Below are 25,243 nucleotides of genomic sequence, written 5' to 3'. Positions count from 1 at the left end.
GTGAAAAGCCTCTGCTGGCACATTGTCCTGCTCCTTTACTGCTGGGCTGCCGCCGCCTGTGTTTATGGTCTTTAAAATCTTCTCCTCTTGCCCTTTCTTCCTTTGGCAGCAGCTTCTCTGGCTACCCAGAGAAACTCACTTTCTAGTGTAAAAACAAAATTAAGAGCTGTTTTTTCCCGAGTGGGGATAGAGTCATGTGGCTCTTGTGGCTGTGCGGGTGGACAGGGAGCTTGGTGGCGGGTGGGGGAATAAGGACCTGGCGTTGGCCATACCATGCAGGTAGCAAAGCCAGCCGGCCATACCCCTGGACCGAGCAGGGGGCCCTGGCTGGTGGCGTGGTCGAGCCCCCCCGGCAGGAGGGTGCCAGCCTGGCCCCCGCCGCCTGCCCCGGGGAAGTCCTGGGGCGGCCACCAGCTGCACCATGTAACGGTGCGACCACAACGCAGCTGCACTGATGAAGATTAGAACAGGCCAGGAATTTTCTGATGCAACTGCTTTGATGGAAAGTGCCAAAACGAAACACAAACCGCTTCTGTAAAAAAAAAAAAAAAAAAAAAAAAGAAAAAAGAAAAAAATTTTTAGCAAGAAAAAAAACCCCTCCAACTTTGCCAAAACAAAACAGTTCAAGTATGAACCTGCTTGCTTTCCTGCTGGTTCGCTTTGTAAGGCTCAGGGGCTGACAGTGGTAAATTCGCTCCCTGGAGCTTGCTAAGGATTTATATCCTTGAGAGGAGAAGGAGTGGCTGGACAGGGGTGTGGCTGCGCCTCCCTAGCGCTTTGGCTGGTGCCACCTGTAACTGTTACAGGGAAAAACGTTAGCGCTTCATCTTTCCGTGAATGTTTATGGAGGGTGGGGAAGGAGCGTGCCATATGTGCCTGATCCTCAGCGGTCACGATGTGCTTTGTGGAGTTAGGGCGTAGTAAGCGTGGCAAGGTCTGGGTCAGATCCAAACTGCCTGCAAAGGGAAGAAGAAAAGTGGGGTGAGGAAAGAGCGTCAGAAACTCAGAGACAGAATTTCTGATTATTGTTCTGGCTCTTAGGGCAGATGAACATATTCCACAATTTTCCATTCCCTTCTGGATAACTTTTTTCCTCTGCAGAGCATAATTTGCTTGTAGGATGTAGCCCATTAAGGTTGTCTTATCCCTCTGCTGGGGTGCTCGTGGGTTAGCTACTTGCTCATGCATCCCATACACGAGTATGCCTGGTGTGTTCATGTTCCCCTCCGTGTGTAAAACAAGAGTTTCAAGGCAGCTCGTGCTGACCGCAACTTCCAGCGCAGCAGCACGTTGGCACTGGCGCAGCCCCGCCATCGTCCCCTGAGGCCGTGGCTGAGCTGACATGGGTGACGAGCCGGCGGGCAGACCCTGCTCTGTACCCCGTGCCAAACGCATCCTGAAAGGGTGTGGTTATTCCCTTTCTATGACTATTTTGGCAAATGCCCTGTCTCCATGGAATAAGAGGTTAACAGGCGTACGGAAGAAATAATTTTGTGCTGCCTGGCACATGGTGCGAGTCCTTGTGAAACTCCAAAGTCCATCAAAATCAGTGGGACTTCTTCTGTTGAGTTCACTTGAGCTTTAGATTAGATCTGTAATTTTCAACTAATTTTTTGTTGTTGTTTCAACCTGGTGGTTTTGCACTCTGTATTTCATTTCAAACTTTTTTTTTCTCCCAATACATAATTTTTCAAGCTCAGTGTAGAGCATAGTTTTTAAAGATCTTTTGGAGAAGCAGATTCCAGATCCGGTTGTAACCTCCAAATATTTCTTGATCTTGGAAAAGAATTCTCTGGTTTCCTTTGGATTTCCAGTCTTTTCTGGGCTGTATGTAGGGAGTTGTATGTAGGGAGGGGATGTTGTTTGGAAGGGGCTGTATTGGGAGGGGTTTTTCTTTGTAGCAGATGTTGAATTTCTTCTGGGAATGTCGGTAAAGAGACTTGCATCAAATCCAGATGTGGATTTGGTGTCTTTTAACCATGTATTCTGGCTATAAAACTTCGCCATCTTTGCACATAACTGTAAACCAGTATTTAGGTGCTGCTTATCTGTAACTACCACGATGCTCTCAGGAAGCTGCTGGCTGAATGTCTGTCATGGTTTACAGCTGCTAGTAAGTTATCAGCACCCCTTGTTCGGTTAACAAGGTTGTTAGTAGGTATACCCAGATCTGGTCCAAGTTTCATAGTGTAAGGCAGACCAAGGTTTCTTCTGCATTTCTTGTTCCTGCCTGCCCTGGAAATCTTTGCCGTTGCTCAAGCTAGAGCTCAGTTTAAGAAGCTGCCTGAGGATAAAGTTCTGTCATCTTGGCAAAACTAGCTTTCCCTAAAAAATGTTTAAGGCATTGTCAAATATCACTTTAATTTAATTATGTTTAAACATATCTGAGATGGCTAAATGGTTTTTGGCTAACTCTGCTTAGCCAAAACGGTTAGCTCAAGGATATCACCTTAATCAAACATTTCTCATTTAAGTCCTTTAATAAATTAAATTTGGAAACCATACTTAAACATGGTCCTTTTAAAACCACTTTATCAATAAGACTAAGTTTCTACTTTGCACTAAATCAAACCAGGAAAGGAATTAGATGAAGAAATTCTTTCCAAGCCAACCGTGAGGCTTCATGCATCACAAGGATCAGCCGATTATTTTTTGGCCAGGATATTTTATTAACGTATCTGAAAAGTTTTGTGTAAGCTGCTCATACTCAGCTGTGATATAGGAAGCACAAGAAGAAAGCAGAAACATATAAGAACAGGTTATGTCTTTTAATGATGAGTAAAGCGTTTGAAATGAAGACAACAAAGAGCGCAAATGGATTTCATGCTTGTCAGGGAGTCACAAGGCTTTGATGGCACAGACGGTCCTACTGCGCATTTCCACAGCACCTGTCACAGTGGCCTCTAGTCCTTGGGAGGGCTGGGAGAGGCTGGAGTAAACAGTCGTTTCACTTCATTCATGTCATATTTATAAAGGTCAAATATACAACATTTTGTGACAATGAATAGCTCGTTTTCTAAGCACATCTATTAAGCAGAGCAGATGCATGTCACGGTTTAACTAGAATTCCAGTATTCCAAGATATGTTCCCTTTCATGTGCTGTAGGGGAAAAAAAAACACCCTGAAATGAAAAAATGTTTATAAAAAGCAAAATCTTGGGAAAATTTGTTTCTGTTGAATCCATTGGATTTCCTTCCCCCTATTTTTTTTTTTTTTTTTTTTTAAATTTAAGTTCAGTAACACATTCCATTTATGGAAAACTTAGGCTGTCATATGGTACGTCTGTACCACCTACCGAGCGTGGTCCCGAGGCAACCTTCTTGTCTGGACTTGCAGGTTAAGTTGCCTGCAATAGCAAATGCAGCACAGCCTCCGGATCAGGCGGACCCCACATCCCCCACCACTGCATCGCTGCAGAGCTTTCTGGGCAAGCCGTCCTTGGGGGACGGGATGGGGGGGAGGCAGGGGCTGGGAAGCCCACCCATAAAAAAGCTGGGCACAACGCTATGTACCTTGTACAAGGTGTGAGTTGGGAGCCTGGTGGCCACATTCCCATGTCTGACTCTGCCCTCCTGTACACATCACACAACATAAATGGAGAAAAATGTGCAGTGTGATGTGGTAAACGTGGGGTGGATGAGGAGCCCAGCTTATAATAGGAGATGAGAGGCTGGACAACAAGCCCGGTCCATTTTAATGTAGGACTAACTCAAAAGAAAGTACTTTGGATCAATTTATCAAATCAGACTAGTTTTCTTAAAGTCCCATCCAGAAGGAAATAATGTGTTTGTTGGCCACAGAAGATACCAGTTCTGCAGAAGCTGTTTACTCTGCCAAAAGTGTTCTAATGGAAAGTCCCACGGTCGCTTTATATTCAAGCAATATTACTCAAGTGTTGTCTTTATCATGTGTTAGTTCCTTCACAATAATTTCATTGAACTTTAATACCAGGTGGCAATAATAATAGTATCTACAAATTCGTTATTTTTGTAATTATTAAGGGGGGACTGGCTGCAGGGGGGTGAGGAGAAGTGGGGGGAGCAGACTAGTTACTTCTATCATAACTCTGACAAAATCTAAAATGACACATGATCTCCATAAATGACAGAAGAAGGCAAAGTCCACAGATGTTCCCAGCATCTGTGGACAAATCCAAAAGAGACAGAACTTTTCTCTGTGCTCCTGCCTGTACAAATTGCCTGCGGGGTGTTTCGAAAGAGAGCTGGAATGTCTTTTTCAAACTGTTCACACTCTTCTGCCTGCGTTCAAGAGATGGGCTTTAAACAGACATGGAAAAAAAGCACACGCTCTGAATCAGGTTGAGATTTTATTCCATGAGGATGAAATACCTACACGGTGAGCTTTGGAAAGTTAATTTTGGATCAGTCTACCGTAGAAGTGGTTGCTTTTCACTTCTTAAAACAGAGGAGGGGGAGGTTCAGCCACCTATTCCAACTGCGTTAGGGCTGGTAAACCTGGCACGGTGTCTATATTTTGCAGCAAATCAGTTGTTGAAGTTAGTAGTTTTAAAAATGTAGAAGAAGCCTATAGTTGGTTTTTATTGACATAAAGGAATTCAAAGCAGGCCAATGGGTAGCAGTCAAAGTTGCAACAAACCCAGCAAAAATACTACATACATTTTGCCAGCTATGCCCGGATTTAAGGGATAAACTCAAAACGTGTCTGTAGTACACAAAATGTTAAAGACACACCGCCCAGTGTGTCAGCTGTGGAAGCCAAGTCAGCAGCGTTGCAACTACATGATTTTGGCATACGCTTAGAAGCTGTGCTAGCATTTATTGCTAGTAATTAGGCCACAACCGGGGTAGTATGGAAGTTTGATAGAGGTCTGTCTTTATGAGTTCACGGTTATATTACCAGCCTGAGTACCTTTGGATGTACTCAAATGATGCACGGTCTTGAGTCACAGTTTGAACTATACATCCCCAGCCAGTAGACGTTCCCAGCTGTGGGAAGGGACCAGCAGTGCTGCTCTTTGTGTTCAGCATATTGTTTGTCTGTTTTAATTTAAGAAGAGCCACCTTAATTTACTTACAGCAAAAAGGGTCCCTGACACTTGGTGACAGCCCCTGGTTAGGTATGTAACACGTACGATAGCTAATGCATTAGCCAGCGCAGCCTAAGAACCATCTGTGGATTAACGAAGATGCCCGGGACTTAATTGTGCATAAACCTTCAAAAGATGAAAAGCTGAAAGAATGCTTTACACAAACTAAAATGTTTGCTGAAGAGAGGATCTGGGAGAAAATAACAGCTCATCCGAATCAGCAGTGTCGTAAATCCCAAGGATACTGACACAGCCACAGGAGGCAAATCTTGTTCTGGTGACGGTGGGTTCCTAAATGTGGATATATCAAGGACACAGAACAAGTAAAGGGTGCAGAGAAAGAAAAGCTGTTTATTCCATGTTTCCCTGCATGGGAAGTGTTTAATTTTGCAGTACGGTGAATTCAGTATTGAGTTTTGAAAGACACTTAAGTGAAAATCTGGTAGCCCAGAACGGTGCACCAACAGAGCATGTCACCCGGTTCAGGGTGGTCCGGGCAGTGCTGGCTGTGTGCAGCACCTCTTCCTCCTCTTAGCTCCAGCCACACCGGCCCTACGGTGGCAATTTAGTGTTTTGCAGGGTGCCGCAGTGTCACCCGATGCTGAGGGGACAGACAGGGTCTTTTAGGGATCCTTGGCAGAATGATGACGGCACTAAATTGTAGTTACAATTAAAGCTTTACTTTCTTAACAGGGTATTATGATTAGTATAGCACAGAATTTATGATTAGACTGGCACAGGATTTCTACAAGCAGAATCAATGTAGTGCTATCTAGAAGTAGCATAATACAGAATTTATAATACAATTTAACATAATTTCTGATCACCTGGACCCTCTGCAGATCAGGTCAAATCTTAATACATGATTTGGTGTATCAATATAACAATCATAATCTAGTCTCGAAAATCATGTAAAAGAAGACGAGTCACTCCCTCAGTCCTTGGAGGAAGCAGAGGATGGTGGGGGTGTCCCTGGCCATGGCGGGTCGCTGGTCTAAGTTCCCCACTTAGGACTTGTAACTGCTTGATTTGATGGGCAGTGCTCTGGGTGCTGTTAGGCTTCCCTGCTCCATGGTGGGGCCGGCTGCCTGGGACCTTCAGGGCTGGCAAGCAAGGGAGTAATCGGCCTGGCGCCCAGGAGTCTTGAGGCCGATAGGGAGGGGAAGAAGAAATCTGTTTGGTTTGTCTACTTGCTTCACAGGACCTTCAGGGCCTGATAATGAGGGAAAGGGAATGAATACATGACCCGCTCAGTCACAGAGAACGGCTGCTTGCCTCATAAAATGGCGTTAGTTATGCTAACCACGTTAGCAGGGCTCGGGAGCAGGGGGTACCGGTCACGTACCTCTGCAGGACACCTGGAGAAGTATCTCCTCTTAGTGTCTGTGCAGACAAATTACTTTCCCGTCCACAAAATTGGTGCTGCTTCTTTACTAGATCTCCTCAAAGACTATTCTGTATATATACATTTATTCTGATCTTGTGCCAGTGTTATCTTTATCGATGCCCAATGTACGCTGGTATCAGTGAAGCATAATCTGGCTCGTTAAATATTACGAGTTTGACCTCTTTTCGTATACAGTTTTCATATATTGCATATTTTGTAATCACATAATGCTCATGGAATTAGTGTATTCGCATTTTCTAAATGCTGGAAATAAATCCTCTGACTTCTTTCAGCAAGTTTATTTCGGATCGAGAAAGCAGAAGAAGTCTCACGAACAGCCACCTGGAGAAGAAGAAATGCGATGAATATGTAAGTCTCTCATGCTGTTCTTTTCCCTGTCAAAATGAACTGTATGTTGTGCCTATGAAGGGCTTTTAGACACGGTCTTCAAAAGTGCTGGGCAAACACTATTACAACTGAAATTCAGTTCCAGTAGAAACTGCCTGTGCTCAGCACTTAAAAAAACCCCAAAAGCAAAAAACCCAAGCATTTTGGTGGAGTTGAGGCAAGGGAATCCTCCTGGCCTGTGTTAGGCAGGAAGTCCTGGTGGTTCCTTATGGCCTTACAACATATAAATCATGCGCCTAAGATGTTTCACAGGCGTAGTGAAAGATGGGATTTAAAATTGAAAGTGTAGTATGAGTTGTGTATTGCCTATACCATTTATGTCAGTTTACAAAATCTATAGGACAGCGATCAGAGTGTAGCTGTGACAGGGTTCAGCGACGCTTTTTCCTCTTTCAAACCAATTTTTATTAAGTCATTTCCATAGCAGTAGTTAGTTACATCTGATACATCGCAAAGCGTGGAGTTTGAAGCATAGATGCATTTCCCTGCTCCGTTCCAAGCTGTTGCTGACACGTCTGAATTTACTTCTCCAGATCCCAGGAACTACTTCGCTGGGGATGTCCGTCTTCAACCTCAGCAATGCGATTATGGGCAGTGGGATTTTGGGTCTCGCTTTTGCCTTGGCCAACACGGGAATTCTCCTTTTTCTGTAAGTATTTGCGTGGTGAGTAGCTGATCCCTGTGCAGTTTCACTGTGTTTAAATAATGTGTGCGCTGCCAGCAAGTGGAGGCATTTGTAGTCCATCTATAATCAAGTACAGCATTCAAGCCTGAAAATGTTAGCTACAAGTTTCAGACATTTTTTTTCAGTCAGATTTTTTTGGGGGAAAAGCCACTACTTGTAATGCTAGAGCAAATTAAGTCCATGTTATTTACGACCGACCTGAGCCAAGCCAGGGATTTTTCCTATGGTCCACGAGCTACATATACATTGGAAATATTCAGTAGTAATAGTTGCATTGGGAGAGTATACCTAGTTCTTACTTGTATCACAGGCTCTCCAGAGCTTTCGTCAAAGCATGGTGCAATAACTACTTTTTTTTTTTTAACCAAGAAAAAGAATATTTATATTCCTTTATATGTTATGTATAATATTTTCATCTCACTCCCACAGTTTCTTCAGTTTCTTATGTGAGAGTCCTTGAGAGCCAACATAAATATAGCGAAGATTTTAGTATAAAAAAAGAGTTGAGGTAGAGTACTTAACTCCAGCAAAGAAGACGCATTTTGTAAAGGAGAATTTTATAGTTTGAAAATGAAACGGTGCCAGTGAATGAGAGTTTTTCTGTGTTATTCTGGATCGCAGTATGAGACATTTCATTGTGAAAAGTGATTGTTAAGAAATCAGTTGGGAATTGTGTGCAGATTTCAGTGATAAATGTTCACTGAGGGAAGAAATACAATAATTTACAATCTTTGAGAACTGTTCAACGCAGTTATTGAGTTTACAGATTACTCTAAAGAGGTGTCATTTCTTCAATGCCAAATCTAAAAATCTAGAAATTTTGTTATTTCTTAAGTTTTTGGGAAATATATAATATGAGACCTGTATGTAGCAGAATGGATGGCCAAAGTGGTACGTGTAGCCATCTGCTCCGGGGTTTTGTGCCAGGGTGGCTACATCCATGCTGCTAGCTTACAATTTGCTGTGGTTGGATAAAATCTAGGAATAATTCAAGGAGTTAATCCATTTACAATAAGAATGTACAAAGTCCCATAATTGTGTTGTCACTAAGCTAAGCTATAAAGCAGCTGGACTCTAATTTAGGTCTTTCTTATGCAGAGGGACTTAAGTTTGTTTTATTTTTGCTGCTTTTTTTACCCAGTGCTCTAACCTGCATGTGATACTCCACCCACGCTCTGACAAGCTCACCTCTGAGGGCACAGACTGGCGGTTGCAAAAACTGCTGTAACCAGAAAAAAAAAGTTACCTCTCTTCAGCCTTGTCACCTCTTCTGTGATAATGGTGTCTCAGCCAAGGAGCACCCTCAATTTCTCCTCACTGCTTTAGTTTTCTATAATCTCATTCTCTTCTCATTCTTTCAACAGTTTTTCATGAGAGTTAAGTGAAACGTGAAATGTGTTTGCTCTAAAGGATGTAAAAAGGCAGTTTTCTTTAAGTGAAGTAGATCAGACCAGTGATGTGAACATCAGAGAAACTTCTAACAACGTGTGAAGGTGACTGGGCTCGTCTGAGTAGTGATCGTGTAGACCTGTACCACTACATTATACGAAAAAACGCCAAACCTGTTTATACAGTAAATAACAGCATTATTCTCTACAGAAGTAACTGTGTGTATTTAAAAGTGGATAATCGTTTTTGTTAGCTTTATAACGCCTCTACATCTGTTGGCCTGGAGATAGACCAGCCCGCTGAGATCAAAGATAAGGAAGCTAGCAGGACCTAACTGACCAGGTTAGCAGAGCTTTCCCCTTTGAAGCCTGAAGATACAGGATCCTAATGTGGTGTCTGTAGTTATGCCTGAAAGTCGAACTGCTTTAAATGTTCTTTTATCATGCAGTAATCTCAGAGTTCAACCTAGTCCATTAGTGTTAGATTTTTTTCTTACACTCTCATTCAGTGCATTTTTCCCATAAATGTACAGTTCTGCTGTCGCTATCACAGGTAGATCTTAGAATCATTTCTGCTTTACAAGTGATTAGAGTCCTAGCAATACTTTCATTCCTTTTTGCACATGAGAAAGCACTTAAATTCATTGCTTTTGAGTAGCACAGTTCTGGAAAGTTTCTAGGTTGCTTTATCCAGTATTGACATGCACCATCTCTGAAAAGTAGAAAGCAGAGGCAGAAAAATTAAAGGAGCATTTTCAGCATTTTTAGCGCTAACAAAGCAGACTCAGCCTGATTTCCTCTCTCACAACTTCTACGCTCCTGCAGTGTGAAGTGTGCACTGCCATGCACACCTGGATCAGTTCAGATCCTATGTTCTTGGCATGAGACATGCAAAATAAACATGCCAATGAGTATATACTCTCATACCCTATTTGCATAACTTAGTGCCGTAGCAAAGCGCCATGCTTTTTAGGCAAAACAACTGAGGAAGGAACTCAGAGGAACTTAATCCAAGTATTGTTGATAACTACAGCCTAGACCAAAGAAGAACATCCTTTCCTGTGTGCAAAAGGGGAGAAAACCTTGCTGCAGAAAGATGGCACAAAAGGCTTGGGAAGTAAGAGTTGGGCCAGGCCGCCTAGGGATGGCAGGAGCACTCATTGCTAGCTCACCCTGCTTGTGGTTTCATCCTGGAGAAAAGATCCAGCACCAGCGTGATGGATCGCGTTGCAGAGACGGCCAAGTGCAAGGTGCCTTCAGCTGCATTTAGCCCAGCACGGCACGTGATCTGAAAAACCCTGCTGATTCACAGGTCTTGTTAGATGAGGTATAGTACGAGATTACAACTGAAGTTTCACACTGCTTTCTGCAGCCGCTTCTGCTGGGATAAACTGGAAGCAGTCACAAAGCCACAGCCTAACTCCTCCAGAGGTTTAGGGCAAGCTGGCAGACCAGCCCTCTGGGAGGCCGTACGGAGGCAAGCTCCATGCTCTGCCATGCTCTTCTGCACCCGATACCTTATGAGGGTTCAGAGCTGTTGTGTGCAATAAGGCAGGTGACTGCACGAGCCTCACAGGTCTTCTGGCCCCAAAGCCTGGGACTCCACAGAGGGCTGGGGACAGCACATGTTTCGGCTGACCTGGTAATGTGGCAGCTGGGAGTGCAGGAACAGTTTGTTCTTCCCAGCACTGTATCAGTCCCCTGCCCTAAACTGTTTATTCCGGATTTTTTGGGGGAAGGTGACTCTTGCATATGCCAGTTGCTTGCATAGCTACCAGCGCTTCTTTAAAAGCAGGCAAAATAAAAAGTAGGGGAGTGCTTTTGGGACTGCCGCACAAGCTCCCCTGCTTCTGTTTTGAATTTGTGCAGTGCGAGTAGCATGGACATTTTCATTCCTTTCCAAGGGGTGGTTCTGGCACGAATATCCCTGTCCATACCACAGTCCTAACACAAACAAGTTTTTCATACAGCGCTAATGAAAATACCAAGTGTCTCTGTAAGAATCCTATGGGGAGCTAAGGACAACAGATCAGATAAATACCTGGCTGCTTGGGAGTGTTATTTTTACCACTGCAAAGACTCCATGAGCTCAGTGCCTGAAAAAACGGGAGCTTTTAATATTAAAATAGACTTGATGGGGAGCCGGAGCCGTTTGGGTCTGGGAGCGCGCCCAGCAGCCAGCGCGGGGGGCTGTGAGCAGCATGCCTCCAGGCAGGCAGCGGCGTAGCGGCTCTGCGGGGAGCAAGGGCAGGAGCAGGGCTTAGCAAGTCTGTGAAAAATGGAGCAGAGTGACCTCAGCCAGTACAATCTCCCTCCCCTTCTCCACCTCCTCGAGGAGAAACACCCTTTGGGCTGTACAAAGAGCGTGTTGTTATTGTCAGCCATCATGCTTTGTTGGCAAAAGAGCCGAACCTCCTATCACCTCTTTATGTTTCTCCCTGTTCCTCTGGCCCCAAGAAACTTGTGGGTCATTATTTGGCACTGAAGTATTTCTAGTCTAAAAGAACAAAAAAGTGGGGGGAGGAGGCTTCTCATCCTGTTCTTTCTATGTATTCCTATGAAAAAGATGTGTTGCTGCCTATCTATGGCAGCAGCTTGTTTTCTGTTAAATTTTAGGCTTGTTTTTCTTGGTGTCCTGAGGATAGTTGTCATAATAAAGAGAGGAATTGCCAACAGATTGTCTGAATGCTCTTCACACACATCATGAAAACATCATCAGGTCTTTGTGTGTCAGAGTGTTGGAGGGGAAGGCACACATGGTGCTTGGCTTAAAGAAATAGAGCAATGAGCAAATGTGTTTTTATGCACTTAGCCCCCGGCACTGACTAATTATCATTTGTGCCAGCAAGTTCCCGACACAAACAGTTTGGCCATTACTTCCTGCAATTCTTCTACGTGAAGTCAAATTATGGATCACGGCAGACCAGGAGTGACATCAGTGAGGGAACACCAGTCCCCAAAGTATAAGCCTTTGGTTCCTGCCTTTATTCCCAAGGGGAGCCAGTCGAGCCTTAACTTTCCTCCTCTTCCTCCTCCTTGGGCACTGGGAGGCACATAAAAAGCCATTCGGGCACCCCTTTGGTAGCAGATGAAACACGTCCTGGGAAAAGATGCTTCCATAAATAGAGGACTTCCCCTTGAAACTTTTACTCTGCTTCCAGAAAAAAAGCTTTGGAGTGGGTGGTGAGGAACATACCTGGCTCATGCCTGCTCTGATTAAATCTTAATTCCTACCTGAAAAGACATCTTTATTCTTGCTTCTTTCAATTTGGGGGGGTGTAACTCACTAACAGGCTGCCCTCTGCAGCTCTGCTAAGTTTTACTTGGTTGAATCCCTCTGCATGCAGGGCCTCCATGGTGGTGTGGTGGAACTGCAAAAAACATGTGAATCACATGTATTTTTAGGGCTTTTTGCATTGTCAGAAGACCATAAAGATTATCTCAGAGTCAATGGGAATATTACCTGATGTGAAATATTGCAATGTTAGACCTCAGCTCTTACAGTAAGTTTTATTTTTCCATTCTTTTGTAGGCTGCTTTTGGTTTCAGTGACGCTGCTGTCTATTTATTCAATATATCTCCTGTTGGTGTGTTCAAAGGAAACAGGTAATTTAAGATGTTATTATGCCATTTCAGTAGAATTGTGAAGAAAAAGAGGTGAAAAGTGCTCAAATAAGGCCAGGTGCTTTGTGGAAGACGGAGTTTCTATCACTTTGCTGAACACAATAGAAAGGCCTAACACATTTTGGTCAGAAGCCCAGAATTAACAAAAATTTGTGTCATGGTAATGGAGAACAGCATCTGACCATCACTATAAAGAGAAAAACTTAACACAAAGAGTGAATTCTGCTACCGTGAAATGTTGTCTTCAGTGAGCTAGAAAGAAGAGCTCATATAGTTTCTTTGCATTACAAAACCAATTGCAAATGAAATACAATGAATCTTTGCCTATGGTGAAGCTTACCTGGAAATACAGTTTGTCCTTAATGGTTAGTGTGAAATTCCTGATAGCCTTTGTGGTATAGTAGGAGGTTTCCTAGAAGAACATAAAAGGGAACAGTTCCTCCACAGACAGAAGTGTATCTGTAAGCCAAACATATTCTAAATACAGAAATTAGAAGTTACCTACAGCGTTAAATGGCACTGTGCTCTGAAGTCCAAGAGTCTCTTTCCTTGGGTAACAATCTCTGAAGCCAGATTTTTAAAATTGTCTGTGCACAAGTACAGTGTAATATTTTAATATGTAATTTGGACACACATGAGTTACTGTTATAGCACGTATAAGGGCAGCAACTGCCTATTTAAATTACGTATGTACGCCTAATTGTGGACACATTTGTGCCCTGTTAGTTCCTAAAATCCAAGCCCTGGTTTCTACGCTGCTGGTACAATCGAGCTCAAACTTACTGTTTATACAAGCTTCAAAGCAAAAATGTCAGCTATAAGGAAATATAGAGAAAACCAAACAATGGGATGCATTTTAAAAATCATCTGTACAGTGTAACATCTGCAATATTTTTCTTTCTGTTCTCATGTATCTCACCATCTTCACAATGTCCAGTCTTTTTCCCAGCCTAAATCATAGCCAAGGAAAAAAACATTTAACAGAAACACAAACCAATTAATAGAGGAGTTTCACAAGCTTGACAGATATTTAAAAAGAAGTTTTAGTTATAATTTACACCTTTCCCTGCTTTTAGCAAAAACATACCACACTGAGAATGCACAAGTTAAGGCTTCGTCATTAGAAATTGTAAATCATCCTGTAAACCAGTGGCTGCCCTCATTTGGATCGTTCAGTCAAAGCAAGCAGAATCGCAGTACTGTGTCTGCTGTGGCCAGGCTGCCAGTGCTGACGTGTGGATCCTGCTGCACCGAGTTTTGTCTGGAGAGGAGGCTTTCTACGTCACTCTCATTGCGGGCACAAACCTAATACGCCAGGATGGGGATACCAGAACTTAACATGTCACTAGGGGTATAGACAGGCTCATTAAAGAGGTGTAATAGCCTCATTAAGAGCTTCGATTTCGAAAGTGACTGGCAGCCAATGATAACATTTACAGACGTCAAGAAAACATTCCTACATAAGTTTCAGCCCTAGTAATTACTAGAGAGCTCTCTATTTACTTGCAAAGGGCAGATATGGCTGCAGAGATGGGTGGTTAGCTGAAAAGGAGCTGTAAGTGTTTTGACTCAACAGCTTTCACTGATGTATTTTTACCTTTCTCTTTGTTTTTTTCATGCAGGCTGCATGGTGTATGAAAAGCTGGGTGAGCAGGTCTTTGGTACCCCAGGGAAAATGATTGTCTTTGGATCCACATCTCTCCAGAACGTTGGAGGTAAAGGAGTCGAGGGGTATCGAAAAACAAAACCCAGGAATATTGAAATAACGTTACGGTTACCAACCAGTCAGGTTCCTCCTTCTCTCAGTGACGTCTTGGGATCTTCATGCTCCTCAATATAGCTGTGGCTAACACTTTGCATGCGGCCCTTTAAAAATGCTGTATTACTGAATGATCAGTAGTTCACAGCCAATTATAGTTTGGGGTCTTCTATCATCAGAGGCTGATGTGGGAAAAGGTTCAGGATGCTTCTCTGTACTTATTCCACAAAATATCTTACCCATTTTCTAAACTGACTTTCTTCTTCCAGCAATGTTGAGCTATCTCTTCATAGTCAAAAATGAGCTGCCTTCTGCCATAAAGTTTCTAATGGGAAAAGAAGAATCTTTTTCGTAAGTTGAATTCATTTTGGTGATTAGATTACAGAATTTAACATTGTGTAGATAAGTTTAAGCATATGTTTATAAAAGCTCTGAAGTGTTGGATACTCTTTAGGTTTGTCAAAGTAGATTTTCACAGGAATATCTCAGGGGGTTAATAAAAACCAAGACAACTTTGGAAAGGGGAAGAAGATGGATGGGAAATGAAAGGTTAAGTCATCAGCAGTTACTCTCTTCACACACCAGATTTTCATGCAGAATTGTGATTTATACAAACCTCTTATCATAGTATCCAATCTTTTACAGTGTTAGGCAACCCTTGAAGATATTAGGAACAATGCAAGTTTAAGATAGTATGTATTTCCCTGCGTTCTTAGCATCTTACAGGATTTTGCCCCTGAAGCACTGTCTGTAGCATGAAATTCTTCGATACTAGCATATGACAACAGCAGAATATTATACTTAGATTTCTGCCATTTATCACTCCTTGACATTTACCAACCTCTTTAATAGAGGGGTGGTACTTCTTTATAGTGGTAAATATCCTTAGCACTGGGTTATATGTTGTGCTGTAGTGCACAAGAAGGTGGTAGAGATCCCATTCCTCAGGCTTTCATGCTAAATTGGACCGAACAATGGAAACAGGTCATACAGAACATCACTAATGCTCTCCCTTCTCCCCTTTCTTGCTTTTCAGGAGGATAGAAGGAGATAGAGCCTTGGGCTGGCTAGTGCATGCCAGCCCACAGGAGCCTGGTTTGCCGTTCCAGGCACGTGCGTGGGTGGTTTAGCAAACGAATCGTGGTGCCCCCCCTCCCCCACTGTGCCGTATGTGTGGCCCTTTGCATGGTCTTTCCTCGTCCTGGCAGGGTGGCTTGTATCAGGTTATGGAGGGTATTTTTCTGCCTCTCAGTCCCACTCACTGATCTCAGCGGTAGGGTGATATTTTGTCTAGTGACTATGAAAATCTGCCATATCTGAGTCAGAGCAGTGCCATGTTTTAAGGGCTGGATACTTAATGAGTGTACAGAGTTCAGATGTGGCCCCCGTCTCTCCTTTTGTAGGAGCTTGTAGGATAAAAGAGACCAAAGATAGTTCTGTAACTGCAGCAATCAAAGAGGATGACTGAGCGTGAGGAAAACCAGAGAGGGTTTAAGGTGTGCTCATGGTGGGTTTTTTTTAATGTTGGGTTTTTTTTAATGTTTTATACAGGGCATGGTACGTGGATGGGCGGATTCTTGTTGTCACAGTGACGTTTGGTATAATCCTCCCTTTATGTCTCCTTAAGAACTTAGGTAAGATGCAAATGCCATTGTGGGAGTAAAATAAAGGAGACCAGAGATCATGCCACTGATGGCCACACTGGCAACTCAACTATAATAAATAAAAATGTGCTCCTGTTGTAATCTAAGCAGCCTCCCTGGTCCAGGAATAAGCTGTGTTTTGAGCATCTTGGAACAAGTAGGCCTAAATTGTTACAGCAGTTGAACTCAGTATAAACAAGCTTCATCCATGGAAATTGATTTAAAAAATTATAATTAAGAGGGTCTTCATTTCATAAGGCAATTCTATTTTATATGTAGCCTGTAAAAATAAGGTCACAAATTGTGAGATTACAAAAAATAACTTCTATCGGCATTGAAATTTTTAGTGGTGAGGTTAATTAGAGGTATTGGACTTCGAAGTAGGATGTGTATAGAGGGTTGCGTTTTCAAATGCGTTTGAGTCCACAGAGATGCCAGTAGGTACACAATGTATTTTTTAAAACCATGTAACAAGTTTTGATACTGAAGCCCTGTTGGGATCTTCCTTTTGAGAGAAGAACCCATACTCAGCTGACGTGGCTCGTATCAGGGAATCTGGATCACGCTTGATTGCAATTGCACATTTTCAGGTTTGTTTCAATTATCGCAGCCCCTTTCAAAAGTCAAATCAGTTAAACTGCCGTAAAGGTGACCCTTGGGAAGTCAAACCGGTCAGAGCAAAGCTCAGGTCTGTCTGAAAGCCGGGAGGCTTGCAATGTGGGAGACTCCGACACTGACAGGACATGCTTTTGTCCTGCCCAGAAGCTCACGATACATATTAAATGTTATATTTAACACATAATATTAACATATTAAAAAATACATTTAAACTTTCCATGAAGCAGAAAAAAGAAGTAAAAACCAAAATATGGCTAATAAAATAATATTGTATGAGAGTTCCTTTTAATTTCTTTCAGGGTATCTTGGCTATACCAGTGGATTTTCATTAAGCTGCATGGTATTTTTCCTGATAGTGGTAAGTTCAGCTTGCTTTCTTTGTTGGATGAGAGTCACCTGATAGGATATTCACAATTTCTCTGAATCTTAACTTTAATTTGCTTTTTATTATTATTTTTAGCAATTAGCTGTCTTCTGCTCTCATTCTAGGTTATTTACAAGAAGTTTCAAATTCCCTGTGGCGGATCGGAGCTAAATGCAACATCATCTATCCTATCAAATAGCTCAGCACATGAACATATGTGTAAGCCAAAGTATGTTATCTTTAATTCCAAGGTATGTTTCTTTTTATAATACTTATTTTTAATTCACATAATATATGCACCTACACCCCGTATTCTTAATCCGATCAGCATCACGCGGGCCTGATTCTCCGTGCTTCCACTCGTGCTCCAACAGTGAACGCACAATGGGCCTCCTTGCCCAGTGTGATGGAGATGCCCTGTTGAACGTACCTCCCCTTGCGGTCTTGCTCTGCCCCGGTAGTAGATGTGCTAAGGCTGTGAGCCCAAGCTACCACCAGACAACAAACGCTTTCTTGGGGAGAGTTTTCCTTTCCACTGCTTCTTACTATCCATCCTGCAACCGTGCCTTTCGGCTGTAGTTCAGCAGAGGCTGAGTAAGCCATTCCTGCATCCAAAGCCCAGAAGTAATCCCTCTGTCCTTCTGCACACAAACCACTTCTTTGTGACAGGGTACATGTTTCTGTAGCCATATGGTGAACCGGATCGGGAAAAGGATACAGTTGAAAGCTAATCCAGCAAAAATTTGATTGCCTTTCAGCTGGATGCTTTCCTCCATCGCCACACAGCTGCAGGAAAAGTTGTGCCAAGAGAATGCGAAAGAGCAACTGGCTGTAGCTGTGGGAGCAGGAGGCTTGCTCCTGTCAGCTGTGCTGGGGCGCAGCGCTCATTAAACAGCACCTTATCCAGCAGGGCAGGGTCCTCAGGGTGTCGCGGTCGCATTTGTAGGGAATGCGCATGTATAGCATATGCGTGCAAAAATAAATTTTTTTAAAATTAATCCTACCAGCTTCAGCTGAAGAAGCCAATCCGAGCGCTTTTCTTTAGTTGGGGGTAGCCATCAGCCCAGATCTGATGTGACTGACCAAGAGTTAGTTAATTAACTTGGTGTGCAATAGCGGCTTAGGTGTAGGTATATTTTAGATAGCACTGAAGGGCAGTCTTGTTCTCCTGTAGTGTCAGCATTTGCCTCAGAGTCGATGGAGGCACATCAGAAGGACCAGTCCATCCGAACTAGGCACGCTGGAGCTGAACTCTAGAGATTTGCCCTCGGGGCCAGCAGTTTGCCAATCAATTTAGCAACTTTGGTGTGTGAGAGGAGAGACAGTTTCACAGAATGAGAGGATGGCTGAGGTTGGAAGGGGCCTCTGGAGGTCATCTGGTCCAGCCCCCTGCTCAACAGGGCCACTTGGAGCCGGTTGCCCAGCACCACGTCCAAGCAACTTCTGAATATCTCCACGGATGGAGACTCCACAACAGTAGCGTGCTGTGAGTGAGGCAGAGGAGGCAGCACAGGCCTGGGTGAGGAAGGACTGCTGGAGAGCAACCAGTGGTTTTACTGAATCTGCCGGGCCTGGGGTGTACCCCAGGACGGCTTCTGTGGGAAGGGGATGCCTGTGGCCAGCGCAAGCAGATCTCAGAGGGGCGGGGAGAGCCGCATGTAGGGATGGACTCATTTTGTCCTCGCAGGAGGACCTGTTTTTCGTGTGATCTCTGCTCGTACCCATTCCCTGGGGAGAATGGAAACGCTTGGGCGCTGAGATCATTTGTGAAGTTTGGCTGTATGCTGAGGACTGAAACCCGCTCAGGTTTTTGGTGGAGAAGGGGGTGAGGTCCCCTCCGGAGGCCTCTTGCGCTTCCTGGTGACGTAACCGTCTCTCTCTTTCCCCAAGGAAAAGCATGCTCCCTCCACAGCCTTCCTAGCCCTTTTGTTGGCCTGGGAAATGAAGGGACTCAGTCTGGTACCTTGAAATATCCATTTATTTGTAAGTTCTGCATTCCTCTTCTCTTTTCTTACAGTCTGGATATGGGCTTCTTCTTCAGGACTTCAGCCTTAGCACCATGGGTGCGCACCCCTCTCCATGCCAAGGCAGGGTAGCGTAGCGGTGACCCACCATACGTCCCTTTTACGCGTGACGGTGTGCTAGTAATGGTGGCAGTAGCTGGGCAGGGAAACCCATCCCAGGGAGCAAAACCAGCAGCCGTGTGGCGTCCAGCGCTGCTCTCTGCGAGCAGGGTCAGGACTGTGCTCGCATGACCAACGCGAAGACTTTGTCCTCCCGTTGAAAGAGCACTGCTCTCCATATTTTATTAAATACGTGCTAATTGACAGGTCTTCTGCCTTCTCTGAAGGCTCTCAACATTCGGTTGAAGAGTCCGGAGAGTTGGGACCTGAGGTAGTTGAACGCGGATCATTTCTTCGCGCCGCTGGGGGAAATACTTCTTCTTAACTTCTTTTCTGAAATTCTCTCCGAACAGACTGTGTACGCTTTGCCCACCATTGCTTTTGCATTTGTCTGCCACCCGTCAGTCCTCCCGATTTACAGCGAACTTAAAGAGTAAGCCTTTCTCTTTTTTTTTCCCAGTGAATTGTTTTGAACCGCTTTGCATGGAAAATGTTAGCACAGAGGTGCTCTGAGTCATTCGTGCCGTTCGGAGGAGATGTGCTTTAATAACGCCCAACAAGCCAACGAGTGGCTGTCAGCTAGGAAATCTGGCCTCCCAGGCGTGCTGCTGGGGCGGGGGTGAGGGAGGTTGAGGATAATGCAGTGCTTTGGGAGTTTTCTCTGGAAGTACACGGCAGCCTGGGGACAGCCAAGTCGTGCCGGTCGTTACTTGGCATAGGAGAGAGGCGTGTGTTCAGCTACCGCCGTTTGTTCCAATGCAACTAAAAATCAGTGGTGGTCCCAGGAAAAAAAAGTACTTTCAGCCTCGCCTGTACCTCAAGACCTTTGCCGGTACGGCTGTCTCGCCGACACCTCCGGCTGGGCAGGGCTGTGGGGAGCTGGAGACCGGCCCTGCTGCGGCATCGCTGGCGGCCCCGGGGGGCTGCAATGGGGTCCTGGGCCACGGGGGGAGCCCCAGGGGAGAGGCCGGGGTCAGTCAGACCCGGGGGTGCCCTCAGCTCCCGGTCACTTGCTGGGTGCTTTGAGTTTCAAGGGACTCCAGCAGGTTCCCAGGTGCCTATATAGGGTGTCCCTGTGTGGATTTAAAAGCCTAACTTTAGGTACCAGAGTGTGAATATTTCAGAGCAAATATCTAAAAATGAAATGTTTACACTTAACCTATTTTACAGGTCTACAGTGGTCTGCATACATTCATTATTTTCTACCCACGGGGACACAAATGTTTCTCTGCAAACATTCAGAATGTTTTTTTTCCCTGCGTATAATTTTACTCTTCCTTTATTTTGGCCTTTAATTTAATTTAATTACTGAAGTGTTTAAGGGCTGTCCCTCTCCATTTGGCTTCACCCTTCACTCTGTTTAGGTGGGTATGGCCGGGGAGCAGAGCCACGTGGCGGTCCCACCGTTTTTTGACTTAAGCCCCAAGTAGGGTCCGTTTCCCCAGTCCTTCTCTTCCTTGGGCAACTGTCAATGAATTCGTGTTTTAAATGAAAATGCATTCATGGGTCTCCCCAAAATTACTAATTACAAAGACTTAATACATTTTTAAACAGCTATTGAAAAATTCAGCCCAACCATTTTTATGTGTTCTTTTCTTCTTTCTCCAGCCGTTCACAGAAAAAAATGCAGTTGGTTTCAAATATCTCATTTTTTGCCATGTTTGTGATGTACTTTATGACTGCCATATTTGGCTATTTGACTTTCTATGGTAAGTATGCAGTTCTTTACTGATCAAAGTAGAAAGGGAATACATGTGAAATCAATAGCATATCCCAGCTGGAAAGGAAAGTCCCATCCACTTATATTAAAATACTTTTTCAAATCATTTTCCTTAATGTTTTCATGTTGAAGGTACACATCCTTTCCTCCTTTCCCCCGTGGATGAAAAGCACAAGTGAAAGTAGTATTTACAAAAGGTGTATTCAAAATATGAGGGATAGATTTGTTTAACAGAATTGGGGATTAGCTGGGCCCCACTAAGATTTTCGTTCCAAGGTCCTCACCTGAGTGCTGTGTATATTGGTAATGACTGAAGCGTGCATATCTGTATATAATGAGACAGATTTGAGAGCAGGTCCTAGGAAATGGGTATCAAATCAGCCATCACAGCTTTTTCATTTTCTTATTGACGCTTTCATCATAGAGGCAAAGGACCAAATGTTTTCCCTGTGTCCCCCCATCAGGTCTTGGTTAAACAAATTGGCAGTGAAGGTGGGGAAGCTTCGAGTGTTGGCCCAGCTCAGCCGCCAAAGGATGGTTATTTCAGGGTTGAGACTTGCACCTTGTCTCTTTTCACGCATATCAGTTCACTTAAAGAAACAAACAAATTATGTTGTATCGCTAAAGGATACAACATGTATGCCCTAAAGGCACAATTATTAAGTAAAGTAGCATAAAATATGAATGTTGCCCAGGAAGCTACTCCCGTGTTCCAGTATAACGGGAATGTTGAAAAGTAGTGTCTTTTTCTATGGACCTTTAAGGGGTTACAAGGCAGATGACAAAACTGATGTTTGCCTTTTACCTCAGAGTCACCAAAAGGTCATCAGTCCTCTCCACCCTATTCCAAGTGACCTTTTTGTTACAGTCTCCTCATTCATAGTACTGTTCCTTGTGAGCCACGTATCGCAAAAGAAAGAAAATAAGTAAATATGAAATGTGGCATTTTTTTTTTCGAAGGTGTACCTATCTCATATTTGTTTTCTCAGGCTCTCATTCTGGTTATGAGGCCTTGAGTCTGCATGCGTTGAAGTAACTTGAGGTCATCTGTTCTGATTTTCCCAATAAAACCGCAAATACGCTGCAAGTGACAACAGCAACAGCCGTTCTCATCCAACTGCTCCCGTCTAACACATTTTCGTAGAAATGCATCAAATTAGCAGCCCCAGGGAGCAAGTGGGTGTAAATCAGCACGGACCCCTTCACTTTGGCAGGGAGGAGATTCTGATGTGATTGCCCCAGGGATCTGAGGAGGCAGATCCGTGGCGCTCCTCTCTGGGAATCTCCCACGCCCCTCAAGGACGAGGGTCTGGAGTCCATGGAGGAGGTAGGGGCTGCGTCCTTCTGGCCCTCCCGAGGGGGAACGGCGGAGGAAATCCCTGGGGTGTCTCGTGTGCCTCTCCCCACGTCAGGCGTCCCCGCTCCCCAGCGCCGAGAGCCCGCGGTGGAAGCTGTGCGGCTCCGCTGGGGCTTCTGCAAGGGTCAGTGCCGTGACAGGCAGCAAAAAAGACGCCGAGGGAATATAAAATACCTCCACTTTGATCCTTCTTCCCCTTGAGACTGACAAGACCTTACCTTTCGTATGTTCGCTCACAGTTTTCTAACCCTCTTCTCTACCCTTACCTGGGTAAGAACAGCATTTTTATTGTGGCCATTTCTTCTTTACACCAATAGTACTTGTCTGTTTGCTGTATTCTCGAAAGTGTTGCAGTGATGACTATATTTACATTGCAGAATTACAGAAAAGAGGTGTTTTTCTTCCCCTAAAAGGTCACACTGTGGTTGGGCTCTGTGGTGTATCTAGCTGAAAGGAAAACAGATCTTCAACTGTAAGCCTTGCCCTTCACTTCCTACCTGGCTGCAGTCCGTGAGCGGTACAGAAGTTGCAGTCTGTGCTTGCAGGAGCAGAGTAAGCTCTGTGTCGCAGAAGCTGTGCATGTGCCCGGCTTGAAAACCCCACTCCTCATCTGCAGGGAGGTGGGAGAGCGTTTTCTTTCTCCTGGTGGGGATTCAAGCACTGCGTAGGTGGTGTTGACCCGTGGTCTCTCCCCAGAAGGGCGTCCTGGGGGGAGCACAGGCATTTCGCCGCAGGACAGATCCCTCTGCCTCCAGGAATACATGAGGTTTTACCAAGTGCCAAAGATTTTAAACTAGATGAGGCTGCCGAGTTCCCTTTAAGGACTTCGGTTTAAGAGCTGTTACATTTTACCGCCAGCTTTCTAAGATTAGCAGGCAGAAACAAAACATAAGCCTAAACGGGGGCAGTGAGTATGTTTTTGTGGTGCGCTTAACAGCCACCCCCTTAGGTTGTTGCTCCTAGATATTTAAAAGTTATAAAGAAAACACATAGGTCCCTCAGCAACTTGGTTTTCCTGTTGGTTAGCACACGCAGACCCACTCTGCACTATTTATCACAGCTTCAAGGAAACATTTTTGCAGGAAGTCATATTAAAATCTCGCCAGCGCCTCCCCATTAGACGCCCCCCCGCGATTTGTCTTGGCTGCTGGGGCCGCCGGCCGGCGCGGGGCTGAGCTGCAGGCACTGCTGGGGGGGGACAAGAGAAAAAGCCATCAGGGCAGCCCTCAGAGGAGCTGCCGAGGGGTTTGAGTGCAAATGTCAGAGCGTCCCATTGAGAGTTGACCCAAGACAGGCTTTGTTCTTGGCTGAGAACAGGGGCACTGCTTTTCGCTGGAAGTTTATTTCCTGTTTAGACTAATTTAGCTCAGAACCTTGTAGTTTATATTAAGTTCAGCCGTTGCAGTGCATGTGGTTATTTTTATATCATTTGAAACTTTAAAAAAAAAAAGCCCACGGAACCAATTAGAAATAGCTTATTTCACTTTACTTATTTTTTTATATATGTATATGTGTAAGCAAGCTTTCGTGTATGTCTCACTGTTGTCTTTCCTACAGTGAAAATTACCTTAGACTTAGGCATGTGCTGTCTTGAATTAGGATGCATTCCTAAATCGGGCCTCCAAAGGATTAATCTGGAATAATGGGATCATTAGGATTTGGTTCAAAGCGCTGTTTTAACTCAAGAATGTTTCATTCCGTACTCTTTTGTTTGCAGATAAATCACTTGTTGTTCAAGAAGGCTGTTGTTAAGCAATGATTTTTGTGAACGGATTGCCTGTTTGCCAGAACACTTATCTTACTGTCTTTTCCATAGACAATGTGCAGTCAGATCTGCTTCACAAGTACCAGAGCAAAGATGACATCCTCATCCTGACCGTGCGCTTGGCTGTAATCGTTGCGGTGATACTCACGGTGCCAGTTCTGTTTTTCACTGTAAGTAAAAAGCTCCACACGGTTTGGAAGTCGGTGATGGCTGTACACAGTGCGTTTCTTCAAACCACAGTCCAGCAGTTGCCGTGGCAGTGATGTTGCAGCTACAAAAAGAGCTTGAGCTTGGATCAGTCTTTTCCCATGCCAGACTCCCACTAAATTCTGGAGAAGTTCTCCCTGCAGGAAATAAATTAATCACTTTTGGTCTTAAATCTGTTTTAAATTGAATCCACAAGGGCCCTCTCTTATTTCATGTGACTTTGCTGGAGCAGGCTCAGGGGTGAAGTTCATTTTTAAGTGCCGAAGGACCCCAAAAGGCATGTCAGAAAGGGAGGAATATCCTACTGCAGATGCATGTATACCTACAGTTTTGAAATATCAAATTAATTTTAAGGATTATTTCAAAGGGCATTACCTCAGAGACCCTAAAGTTTCTGGCTGATCTATGCAGCGCTTGTTGTCGCATGAAGAACTGGTTAAAATAAACGTGGGAAGCTTTGAATTGGCTTATAGACTGTTCCTGACAGAGAACTCTCTCTCTTTCTACAGGTGCGTTCATCGTTATTTGAATTGGCTAGGAAAACAAAATTTGACTTATGCCGTCACGTTTTGGTTACTTTTGTTCTATTGGTTATCATCAACCTGTTAGTCATTTTTATCCCGACCATGAAGGATATTTTCGGAGTTGTAGGTACAGTATCCTGGTTTTGTACTACTACTAATAAAATATTGTTGCTAATCAGCAACACAATAATTAGCTGTGGCTGACAACTAACAAAACTCATTTATTTGAATTTTGCAGGGGTCACTTCTGCCAATATGCTGATTTTCATTCTTCCTTCATCGTTGTATTTAAAAATTACACAGCAGGATGGATCAAAATTGACTCAGAGGATTTGGGTATGCATTCCTTTCCCGTGAATGCAACGCTTTCGTCTTGCTATTCCTTATAATGTTCTAGATGCAAAGCGTACCTAATCTGAACATATGTGTGAGCTTCTTTATGTTACTTTCCTTTCTCGCTTCCGTCAGCTGGCAGCCGTGCTTGCCTTTCTCCTTTGCTTACCCTGGGGGTCTCCCGGTGGAGGGGCTGTCCCACGCAGGGCACCTTGTGTTCTGGGGGGCCCTTCTCTGCGGGGCGAGGGGCTCTTCCCCTGGCTGGCGAG

At 44.2% G+C, this 25,243-nt stretch overlaps 1 protein-coding gene across 1 annotated transcript in view; it reads left to right on the top strand.

Moving 5' to 3' along the window:
* SLC38A1 (solute carrier family 38, member 1) overlaps window positions 1–25,243 on the top strand; it is a 27,484-nt gene that overhangs the window by 1,027 nt on the left and 1,214 nt on the right. Inside the window, exons 2-14 of the mRNA XM_009584528.1 lie at window positions 6,750–6,825; window positions 7,398–7,513; window positions 12,470–12,543; window positions 14,184–14,276; window positions 14,590–14,671; window positions 15,872–15,954; window positions 16,881–16,939; window positions 17,071–17,196; window positions 19,422–19,501; window positions 20,677–20,777; window positions 23,962–24,080; window positions 24,627–24,768; window positions 24,880–24,977. Coding sequence (XP_009582823.1) covers window positions 6,750–6,825; window positions 7,398–7,513; window positions 12,470–12,543; window positions 14,184–14,276; window positions 14,590–14,671; window positions 15,872–15,954; window positions 16,881–16,939; window positions 17,071–17,196; window positions 19,422–19,501; window positions 20,677–20,777; window positions 23,962–24,080; window positions 24,627–24,768; window positions 24,880–24,977 — 1,249 coding nt within the window. The remainder of the gene's footprint in view (window positions 1–6,749; window positions 6,826–7,397; window positions 7,514–12,469; window positions 12,544–14,183; window positions 14,277–14,589; window positions 14,672–15,871; window positions 15,955–16,880; window positions 16,940–17,070; window positions 17,197–19,421; window positions 19,502–20,676; window positions 20,778–23,961; window positions 24,081–24,626; window positions 24,769–24,879; window positions 24,978–25,243) is intronic.

This window comes from Fulmarus glacialis, unplaced genomic scaffold, assembly GCF_000690835.1.
Source record: "Fulmarus glacialis isolate BGI_N327 unplaced genomic scaffold, ASM69083v1 scaffold7949, whole genome shotgun sequence".
NCBI classification, from domain to species: Eukaryota; Metazoa; Chordata; class Aves; order Procellariiformes; family Procellariidae; genus Fulmarus; species Fulmarus glacialis.
Note: the sequence above shows the minus strand (reverse complement) of the source record. Positions and strands in the feature narration are given on the sequence as shown.